General features: G+C 37.4%; 1 protein-coding gene across 1 annotated transcript in view; it reads right to left on the reverse strand.

Moving 5' to 3' along the window:
* Nucleotides 1–1,582: 1,582 nt before the first annotated feature.
* frk (fyn-related Src family tyrosine kinase) overlaps nucleotides 1,583–11,976 on the reverse strand; it is a 13,542-nt gene continuing 3,148 nt past the window's right edge. The window contains exons 3-8 of the mRNA XM_016565756.1: nucleotides 9,759–9,922; nucleotides 9,338–9,506; nucleotides 9,072–9,230; nucleotides 3,966–4,147; nucleotides 3,291–3,456; nucleotides 1,583–2,836 (exon numbers count right to left, since the gene is read on the reverse strand). Coding sequence (XP_016421242.1) covers nucleotides 2,628–2,836; nucleotides 3,291–3,456; nucleotides 3,966–4,147; nucleotides 9,072–9,230; nucleotides 9,338–9,506; nucleotides 9,759–9,922 — 1,049 coding nt within the window. The 3' untranslated portion in view covers nucleotides 1,583–2,627. The remainder of the gene's footprint in view (nucleotides 2,837–3,290; nucleotides 3,457–3,965; nucleotides 4,148–9,071; nucleotides 9,231–9,337; nucleotides 9,507–9,758; nucleotides 9,923–11,976) is intronic.

Below are 11,976 nucleotides of genomic sequence, written 5' to 3' on the forward strand. Positions count from 1 at the left end.
CTAAACGAAGTTCTCTTTCTCATCAACGAGTTCCACCGCCGATTAGACATGCAAAATCGGCTGAAAAACAGCTGTCTGTATCGAAACAGAGGCTATTACAGACAGTTCTCAGGGTCTGCGATGACCTGTCGGGTTCGAACCAACTCCACCAGGGTCATGGTGGGCTTGGGCGAATGGGATGTCTATTCAGAACATTTGCATGGCAGCAGACTGGTCTTCTCCAGATACTTTCGCCCTGTTCTATAATCTGAATGTATTTCAGCTCACATTGCATGTCTAGTCTGAGCAAGAGGACCTATAACCATTATTGTCTTGGCACCAGCATCGTGTTACTGTCTTTTATTACTCTAGGAACTACTGCTTATGCAATGTTGGCTATTATTTCACTGAGCTCATTCATGTCTTCCCCTTGTGTGAAGCACCTATAGCACTCTGCAGCAGCTCTGCTAGTGGCCGGACTGTACCTTTACTGTAGCACGGTGTGATTTTATATGGTCTCATTAGTGTCAGCTACTTATGCAATGTTGGGTGAACCAAAATCAAAAGGGAACATTGCCGCACCACAGGCTTAGTCCATCACATCAATGATCCTGTCACATCAATAAAACTATCCATATAAGAATAAAAGTAGTAGCTCGACAAGACATATATATGTGTGTGTGTGTGTGTGTGTGTGTGTATTACATAAAAAAATCTTTACCACTTTCCAAGACATGTTTGACATAAAAAAAGACAGATGACAATACGTTGTTCTGCCAAACTACTACTCATTGCTACTAGGTGTTGATTTAAAATACAACAGGGAGCGGGTCAGCTATAAAGGTCAAGAAGGTGCACTTGCTATCACCTGATAGTGGGCGAAAGTAAACAAGGCCTGATTTGACACCCAACTGAAAATCTCAGGTTTTTAGTGCCCCCATGTGGTGGAGATATAAATCATAATCCATGATCATTGTGAAGTAATAAAGTTTATTTCACTATTTGAGTACACATGATATGCAAATACATTATTCATTTAGACTCTGAATTACAAAAATATATTTCAACCTACAATTATGCAAATACAGACTAAGAATTATAATGTATTTTACATACAGTACTTTTTTATCTGTATTTTTATAAATGCACACTGAACTCTGTTTTTTGAACTGTTTTTGTTGTCGGTAATATTGGAAAAACAAAACAATTTAGAAAATCTGTTCACCAAGGCTGCATTTATTTGATTAAAAATACAGGAAAAACAGTATTATTGTAGTAGTGAAATAACTTTTCTATTTTAATACATTTTAAAATTCCATGTTAATGCTGAATTTTCAGCATCCAGAAATCATTCTAATATGCCGATTATTTTTTTTTTTTAAGAAGCATGGCTTATTATGATCATTTTATCTTACTATTATCAATCTTATCTGTCTTGTGATAGACTTTTTGTTTTTTATTAATATAAAGTTCAATAGAATTTGTAAAAGTCTTGATCATTTTAATGTGCCTTTTTTTAATGTCTTTTTTTCTTTAAAAAAAACACAAAAAAAACAAATACGTATTCATATTACTGACCACACACATTTAAATGGTAGTGTGTATTTTTATCTTCTTACAAGAGATGAAGAGAAGAATCACAGTTTGTAAATTAACCTCAAAGAAGCTGTATTTAAACCCGAAATGTATTTAAAAATCACTGTGACTGTACAATACATGATCTAATTATTACAGTTTTCACTAAGGCTTGATTGCGAATCTAGTCTCAATGTGCACTTTTGCATATTGCTTAATGCTGTGAGCAAATGTATGTAGTGGATTCTGAGCATTCCTCTCTTTAAACAAGTAATGCTGTTAGTCTGGCAGGCAGTGACTCATTCACTACTTAACGTAAAACTGGTTAATCCGGATACACTGCTGCCTGTTTCCATACATGTGTATGGCCCAGGCTCTTTATATTTATTCCTCAGTAGTTTCGGTTTCATGGCACCAGCATGAGTGCAAGTCAAGTGACACTAAACCACCATGATATTGTTGGCATACGGCATTCACACAGCAGCAAATACAGACAGAACTATACCTCCACAGACTGAATGGAAGAATGCAAAAAGGAAATAATCAGAAGGCTCAGAATACATTTGATTTAAACCTGAATTGTGCTGTGAATTGTGCAAAATCTGTGTCAGTAGAGTCGACAGAACTGCATAAATTGACTGGTTTCAATTCCACACATCCTCCAGTTTGTCACAGGTCGGCAGAATCTAGTGCCGCCACATACTCCTGCTATTGATTCAATATCCAATATCTTTGGGCAGAATATTAAAACCAGCAGAGAAATTTCTTTTGAATGCGCTTTCCAGGGCAACCAACCGATGATGAATAGGTTACCTACAGTTGTCTCTGCAAATTAATCCAGGATGGGAGAAAGTTTTTTAACATCCAAATAATGACATGCTTGAGCTCTACCTTATGCAGTTTGTACATATGAAAACTCTTGATGAGTACATTGAGCATATTATATGTGTACACTGAGAGTACATAAAGGCATTTGGTTCATTTGATACTAAAACAGCATCTCAGACTTGCTCATCGAAACTCTGCTCTTGGCTCGTTTGCAGTTAGATTACATTTGTAAGCAGTGGTGTCTTTTAGTAGCGGTTTGCATCATCATAAGAGCTTAAATCCATATCAAAGAAGTCCTCGAGTTTCCACTGCAGAGTTTCAAAGGTGGGTCTGTCTGCAGGGGAGTCCTTCCAGCATTCGGACATGATGTCATACAAATATTTTGGGCAGTTAAGAGGGCAAGGCATCCTGTAGCCTTTGGGCAACTGTTGTACCACCTGAAAGTTTGTCATATCTGGAGAAAGAGTGAAAAGCAACATTAAAACTCTTCAATGCTTTGACGAGGTCAAAAACTATTGTAGTATGCAACAGTGGTAAAGAAATTGAATATTAAATGAAGTTCAGTGAGGAAGAGCTGTAAATCAAACTGATATTGATACATTTTATCATTTTAATTTAAACACATTTGTTTATTTTTGTACAATAAACAATTTTTTTCTTTAGGACCCAGATTGTACAATGAACATCAACTGGCCCTATATGATAAACAGAAGGTTTATGTCAGACACACTGAAGGGCTTTTTTCCTTTTTCAAAAGAGTCAATAGCCTTTAGTTTACGTCACACCATGATTTGCTAGTTGCTATTTCTATTGGATTTGTGGCCCTGAAGGCTAGACCAATCATCAGTATTTTTTGTCTATTTTTCTCTATGAGAAAGATGGGTACAATACGTGCAATTATGACGTACTTGGGTAAGGCATCTGTCCAAACATCACAATTTCATACAGTAGGATCCCAAAAGACCAGACGTCAGATTTGATGGTGAATTTGTTCTCGTGGATGGCCTCGGGAGCAGTCCATTTCACTGGAAACTTGGTTCCTTCTTTGGCCTCATAAACATTCTCATTTTCCATCTAAAGAAATCATGCAGTGAGATTAAAAGTACAGTTTTTGTATTTTTTATACAAAATCAGTGCATACATTATAGCAGTGGTTCTCAGCTGGTTTGCTTCAGAACATGGTGATTTATCGTAAAGAAGTAAAGAAAATGTCCTTAAAATTAAATAATATTAATATTACAATGAATTGAATAGACCCGACAGCATGCAAATTTACTGATATGACAAAGACTGAATAGGGAAATTGTCAATTTTGTAAATGAATAAACAATAGAAGTTAGGATAAACACTGGGGCAAATATTAAAAAGACTGACCGAATACACACAACCTTTGATGTTGCTAAGGTTATGAATTTTCGTTGCATTTTATTCTTTGCATTTACCATGCATTTTTATTTTCTATACTCTCCGTGACACTATCGTGACAGATCTGTGACTCATTTTTGTTTTGCGACCCATTTGAGAACCACTGCCTCACAGCTGAGGGGTCAAGCCTTTTTATAAAAACGGAGAATATTTCTCACCTGAAATACTCGTGCCAAGCCAAAGTCGGCCACCTTGCACACATTGTTATCTCCCACCAGAACGTTTCGTGCCGCAAGATCTCTGTGAATGTAGTTCTGCAACTCAAGGTATGCCATGCCAGATGTCACTTGTGCTCCCATTTCTATCTGATCAGACATTTGCAGAGAAGCACCTTTGTCTTCTGTATGAGTGAGACAGAATATAGGGAATAAATAGAAATGACACATCTTACATGTTTTAATTATGATGCACTGATAAATGAAGTGGGCTACAGACCCTCCATCAACAGGTTTGTCTTGAAAATGTGTAAATCAGTTTGACATTAATGTGGGTCATAACTTCAGCAGCACTGTCAGAGAGAACAGCCACACAAACTTTGCATGCTTCTGTAGTCAGTTATTGAAACATTAAAATGTAAATATTTGATTGTGCAAAAGATATGACATGACATGATAAGATATGATATGACATGTAGTGTATGTAAAATTTATATTTTATTACAGTTTCAGAATAAGCTAACCTCAAAAACCTATGGTTTATGTGGTAAATATGATATCCTACTAAATATTTACACAATAAGGTGCCACATTTTTGGAACTGATGAAGGATACTGTGGGGGAATGGGATCTTGCACAACACTGGCCCTGATTATCTCTCCAAATAAGCTGCTGACACCAGGAGGAAAAGGTTCTGGGAAATGAGGCAGTTGAAGCATTCTTTCTACGGGTGAAAGCCTGATAGGGTTGGGTGAATGGCCCCAACTGCCGACAGAAATCCCTCCAGAATTGGAAACTTTTAAACACCCTGTTGGGCAATGATTTTAAACCCAAATATGCTGATTGATGTATGCCTTTTAAAAACCCTATTTATTAATCATGAATCTCACTAAAATCTTAATGATGGTATTCCAGACTTCTTCCCTTGCCTCAGTGTTCAAACAGTTTTTACACCTTTTGACTCGAGGCCAATTCACACCGCGCCGACAGAAGCAGACCAACGTCATCAGCTGACAGATACAATACGTCACTTCTCAGACGTTCCAAGACCAACAAACACAGATTCAACATGTTCAATTGATAGTTTTCACGTGACGTCACACCCTTACAGGAACGCCCACATGGAGGGCAAAACAAGGCTTTCCTCAACTGACCGCCAGTTATTTTTAGGAGAATTGCATTTAGTAGTAATGTAGTAAGGCCAAAATTTGGTATACACCTTATTGATGATGCATACTTTGTACAGGCAAGCAGATGAACCCAGAATATAAATGCAATGTGCAAAGTTTAATATTAAATGTTTTCCCATAGAAAAACCATTATAAAGAAGACGCTCAACTATTTAGCGCATTGCGTTCATATTCCGGGCTCGTTTGCTTGCCTGCATATAGCACGCATCATCAATAAGGTATGTACTAATTTCATCTTTTAATATCACTGTTTTAAGGGCACTTTAAAGGGGTCATATGATGCTATTTTAAAGATCATTATTTGGTGTATTTGGTGTAACAGAATATGTTGACATGCTTTAATGTTCAAAAAACACATTATTTTTCAAATACTGTACATTATTGTAGGTCCTCTATGCCCCGCCTCTCTCAAACACGTCGTTTTCAACAAAGCCCCCTCCTTTGACAAGCACAGTCTGCTCTGATTGGCCAGCTGAACCAGTGCATTGTGATTGGCCGAACACAACAAGCACGCGTCGGAAATGTAACGCCCCTTACCATAAACGCGAGCTTCATCTTTCAAAATAAATGTTTTTATATTATGCACATCAATTTGTGGTGAGAAATTACCCTCAAAAGTCAATTAAAGTCATTACTGTGTTAGATGAGAAAAGCATTGTATGGACATTACAAAAAGTAGCTTTATTAAGACATTTTGATTCAACATTACATAAATAATGATAATAAATGGGTATTAATGTTTTTTTTTAAATGAATACTGAAATATGAAATCATTATACTGTAAATATGAAACTAAAAGCACCAGTAGGTGGCAGTGAGTGAGTCATTGAATCATTGACTCACTCGATTCATTTAAACCCATGGATTCATTCAGAAACGAATCACCGCTGTGTGTCGATCAGAGACGCTCAACAGTTCTGCTGTGGCTTTGATTGGAACTACTTTCATTGACAATTGAGCGAAACAGACAATATTGTGTCTAAAATGTAGCACAACATTAACTTCTTGTTTACTGAACTGTTGTGTAAATGTGCAGATATTGTGGAGAAACAGCACTCTCGCTGGTGTGATATCGCTAAACTACATCATATGATTTTTTTAATACTCACTCTTCCAGTGATTTTTCCCTCTGAGAAGTCTGTTCTGAACCTCTGTGGAGGAGAGAGAGAGACAGCATCAGACCAAACCATGCTTTAAAGAGACGGTCTGGGTCACGGTGATGAAGCCTGTCATGACCCGATGAAGATCCTCCAATGAGAGAAGATGTGCAATGACCCGAGACACAGGACTCCTTTAATAAAGCATGTTCCATCATTTCCCAGCATGTCATCACAGAGCAGTATTCCTCACCAGTGCTTCTGTTAGCAGCTCTGTGCGATGCTCAGTGGAAAACTTCAGTGTTTCGGACTTCTTCCCGCTGCCCTTGCGGAAAGTGAGGTTGAACTCGGTTCCCTGGCCTTTACCGACCGGAGCGATGCCGCAGATATCACCGTAGGGCCACTGCAGAGCCACGAGAAACACAGTATTACACAGCATTTACAACAGATTTAACTTCCTTAATGTGGCGTATCGTGAAGCATTTTCAAAGGGAAATGACTGGATCATGAAAGGGCTTCAATAACACTATTGATAGTGTTCACGTGACGTCACACAAAACAAGGCTTTCCTCCGCTGACCGCCAGTCATTTCTATGAGGACTGCAGTAATGTAGTAAGACAGTGATGTTTAAAGGCCAAATACAGTACACACCTTATTGATGATGCAGACTTTGCACAGGCAAGCAGATGAACCCAGAATATAAAGGCAATGCGCAAAGTTTAATATTAAATGTTTTCCCATAGAAAACCATTATAAAGAAGATGCTTAACCATTCAGCGCATTGCGTTCATATTCCGAGCTCATTTGCTTGCCTGCATAACGCACGCATCATCAATAAGGTTTGATCTTGAGCACTTTAAGTGTTTTCACATGAAACGTTTTAGAACGTCCCGCTGTTTTTAGTGATTGAGATTGCGACAGGTGCTTTATATGGATTGCTAATGGCCAAAACTTGCATTTTGTTCACATATCTTTGTTTTATTCTTTTGAGAGGTAATCTAAATACTTTTGGATTTGAACAGATAGAAAATTGACGGGCTTGTGCTGCAGTTCTATGGATGTTTTGCCCGCCAGGTCTTCGAACCAGTCACGTGACTGAAAACTACCAATAGGCAAAAGCAAGCATAAAATGCATTTATGACTTACTTTTAAAATGTGGCAATAAGGAAGCATCATAGCCTGTGTAAACAAGGCTCTCTCCTTCCCTCTCTCAATCTCTTTTTGTCCCTGTCCCGAAATGACACCATATGCAATGAAAGCAGTGATTTACAGTGATTTTATCACAGGTAGTTTTAGAAGCTGATTTCCAAGAAAAGGATCTGTGGTCCTATTAAAACATTGTTTGTTTGAGCGTCCTGGCCAGCCGCACACAGAAAGCATTGTGTTGTTTAAGTTTTGGAAGTTATTAGGCGTTTTATTTAGTTTATTAGTTAAAAAAATTAACTAAAAAATCGAACCGTAAGCACTTGCACCACGGTTCAACTTAAATCTGACAACGCATCTGTAAAATGGTTTGTTAAAATTAACAGCACATAAAACAGTTCGGCTAATGTATGTTTCTGTCGATGGGTATGCATTCTGGCTTCCCAATACATTACAACAACAGCGATGAAAGAAAGAAAAAAAAAACGTGGACAAACCTGTCACTCTTTGTTCAATGCGAGTGCCGTATGCTGGAATATGAGCAGTCATTTATGCCGTCATCACCCGGGTGTTGATAGCGAGACCTGAACAGCACACGTTGCTATCTGTGTTTAAACTAAACTCATAGAAGACGCGAATGAGAACTCGCGTGCGCCGTGAGAAGATCTGTGTGCGCGCAAACCTGCATCTCAGAACGCGCGCAAATATTGAGGTTGTTTTCAAGTCGTGCTTGAAAGGACAAATTTACACAAAAATTATGCCAAAATGCCTGTCTTGGTGAGTATCCTGGCAGACATAGTCGGTTGAACGTACAGTATCAGTGCACTGGATCCGTACATAGTCTTAAAGTGACAGCACTTTTTTAATGTTAATCAAACAACAAAAGACAATGAAATCCCTCACTGCGCTTGATTGAATAGCTTTTGTAACTTTAATAAAGATTAATCTTTAATTTATACAGTCAAATATGCAATGTTATTTTACATTTGATTACTTTATTCAATTTCTGCACCTAAAAACTGTTAGACCTACCTAAAAAAACCCTGAAAAGCACTGTTTATTTTATTTGTATCTTTGCTTGGTTGTATTTATTTGTTCTGTTGCTTGTAATTAGATTATTTGTTCTTTTTTTTCTTTATTTTTATTTGACAATATAGTCCTTTTTTCCCCTAAACATAGCAAATGCCGAACTGTACCGAAACGGTGATACAAACCAAACCGTGAGTAACTTGAACCGTTACACCCCTAGAAGTTATTGTCTGAACACTGGCAGTATTCAAGAAACACCTGTTTTAACAAACAGTGTGGCTTGTTATTTCTATAATATGACTGCAACAGCAAATGTTAATAATAAATAATTATGAAATGTAATATCCATAATAATTCTTTCTAATCAACATCACAGCTGCTGCCATTAACTAACTGTGAAAACTATTGATTTCAACCTTTCCTTTTGCTCTGCTCCAGTTGTTATATCGCTTTCTTGTGTACAAAAGATTTGTTTTTAATGCTGCTAAAAAGGTTCTCAGCTTGTTTTGGATGTGTACTGTACAAGAATCTGGTATACAGATGCGCCACATAAAATAAGTATTTTAATGTAAATTCTCTTAATCAAAATGAACAATCTTGATTACAATGTCAAAGGAAAAACCTGACATAATTGTGTTTGTTGTCTTACTTTGCAGATATTCTTGAAGGCTCCCGTGGCTCATGAGCTCCGTGATGATGTAGATGGGCTCTTCCGTAGTGCAGACAGCATAGAGCTGGATCAGTCTGGCATGACGGAGTTTCTTCATGATCTGAGCTTCTCGCAGGAAGTCTTTTGGATCCATAGTTCCTATCAAACATACAACAGACATACAGTATAGCATGCCATGTGCATGTATGTTTGGAGTTGTATGTCTTTCATATGTGTATCCATCTTGTCTCTGTTTGTTTGTGTACCTGTCTTGAGTGTTTTGACAGCGACGGCTGTTCTGTCATTCCATATGCCTTCAAAGACCTCGCCAAACTGCCCTGCTCCCAACTTCTTCAAGAGTTTTAAAGAGGAACGCGAGATCTCCCAATGATCCACAGTGTTGTAAGATAGACCATGTGTCTCTGGAGCCATTGTCTAATACCCACACACACAAAAGCAAGGACATATGTATTGGATTGAATATTTGATAAAAATCTTGTACAACTCTGTGGAATACTATTGTAATCGGTCAAAGATTTTTCTATAATTTCAACATTGTCTCACATTCTTTGAACAAAATCAATGCCATTTTATTAATTGATGTATTAAGTGAGAGAAAGTACAGTCAGACAATTATTGCTGTAAAATAAATAAAAAATTATTGAAGTAATAGAAAATGTTACACACTTTTTTGCAGGGTTCTGCCAAACAAACACAGAGGCCATCCTCATTTCTGGAGTAGTGCTCCACTAGATCTCTCAGTGTGAAAAAACTACGAGTCTTTGACACGAAGTAGCCACCATTCTCCAGCTTTCTGATCTTATAATGCTTCACTTTTCCGTTGTCCAGCACTGCAATACAGACAGACAGCACATCAGGGACCTCAATCATGATGAAAGGTGGGCTAATAAGTAAGAAAACAAATCAATTTTCCACCACTGAGTGGTAACAGTACCAGCAGCATCTCCATTAGAATGTGGTTTTGTAAGGTACGATTGCAAACCATGCACAGATATCTCATCATGGTTAATGAACTGTGCTCTGGACAGGAGAAATACATTGAAAAAATGGTAACCTAAAAATATGCTTCATGTGGTAACATCTAAATAAAGTGATTTTACTCAAATAAAAAAAAAAAGTTACTTAAGCATTACTGAATCAACCTAAATATATTAGGTTACACCAACAAAACTAAATGTTAGAGTAAGATCAAGTAGAAATAGCTCTTTAATGTAACAATTGCAGGTTACCACTTTTTACAGTGTAATGGAACGGCTTTATAGTGACCCAGGATTGGTCACATGCATTCTGATTTTGATGAACAACAAAAGAAAACAAAACAAAAATCGTGTCAGCAAGCCTGGATCGGTACAGAAATTTACAACTGTGGGGGATTTACAATCTTACATTTTATACACATTTTTTGAATCAGAGTTTTTGAACAAATCAATGATTCAATAATCCATTCATAAAGACAATCACTTGCTTTGTTCATGAATGAATCAGCCGTTTGAATTAATCGGTTGAGTGACTCACTCAATCAAGACTTGCCGCCACCTACTGCCCTACTAGTTTTGGTTTCATATTTAAAGTAATTTTTATCTTTCTTTTATTTAAAGTTAGGGAAAAAAAATTAGAAAAAATTGCCTCTATAAAGGTAAAAATGCCTCTGGAAATCAATTCAAGGTGGCCAATATGGACCCTTATTGAAAACATTCATTTTTGTCACTGCTGTAAACGAACCATTGCAGATTCAGAATATGAAGAATACGAAAAGCTTTGGGAGTCAGGCTGTCCACAACAGGCCTAATCCAGTAAAGGTACCAGCACAAAAACACACTCAACAAAATATTGTCTAATTATGATTATCGACAAAATCCCATAAAATATTATCAATATAGCACACCCCTAATAGTGGAAAAGTAAGCGTTCAGCCTGATAGTGGAAAAGCACTTTTGGACTTGGATTAGTAATAATTACCTTTATTGTATAACCACAGTAGGCCAGTTCTAAACCACATACAGTAGGTCAGAATACCAGTAGGCCTAGTTTTCAAACTTTTTTAGATGGCGAACAACTTGAAAAAGTACAACCAAGTACCTTAAAACAATTGCCTAGAGTTTTAAGTGGTATACAAACCACGCTTAGTCTATTTCTTTGAAATGGTCTCTTTTACTGCCGCTTCCTGAGAATGCCACAACATAAGATTTTGTATTCATCCTTTCCAAATTTCATCCAAGAACAAAGTGCAAACCATCAAATTTTGAAAAATAGTGACAATATTTTATTGCTGGACTGAGGAATTAGGCTGAGTCTGTGCTCTTTGTGTAGTTTAAGACCGCTCTGTGATACAGGGAGTGGCACTGAAATCTTAGGGCACAGTCTAGTGTCAATGAGCTGGTGAGTAATCAACTACTCTCAGTCACATGCTGGCTGACGACAGTGGCTGTTGCTATAACCAGGCACCCTGACCAGAGTCCTCATCAAGAGTTTACTTCTCATGATCTTCAAATGTCAATCATGACTCTAAAACTCTGGAATGAGGAAACATGTTTATCTTTCTTGTCACTAATCAGGAAGCTGACACACCGGCCTTGGTTAAAAAAAAAAAACATTTCTTTAAAGGGGTCATATGATGCGATTTAAATTTTTCCTTTCTCTTTGGAGTGTTACAAGCTCTTGGTGCATAAAGAAGATCTGTAAAGTTGCAAAGACTAAAGTCTCAAATCCAAAGAGATATTCTTTATAAAAGTTAAGAGTTAACCACGCCTACCTAAAACGGCTCATTCTAACACGCCCCCACATATCTACATCACGATGTGGGAAGATTTGCATAAAGCCGCCCAAATGTCCACCCAAAGAAAGAAGGCGTAACTTTTATCCTCGCTGTAGTATTGTTGTTGCC

This window comes from Sinocyclocheilus rhinocerous, unplaced genomic scaffold (genome assembly GCF_001515625.1).
Source record: "Sinocyclocheilus rhinocerous isolate Xijiao unplaced genomic scaffold, SAMN03320098_v1.1 scaffold1774, whole genome shotgun sequence".
NCBI lineage: Eukaryota > Metazoa > Chordata > Actinopteri > Cypriniformes > Cyprinidae > Sinocyclocheilus > Sinocyclocheilus rhinocerous.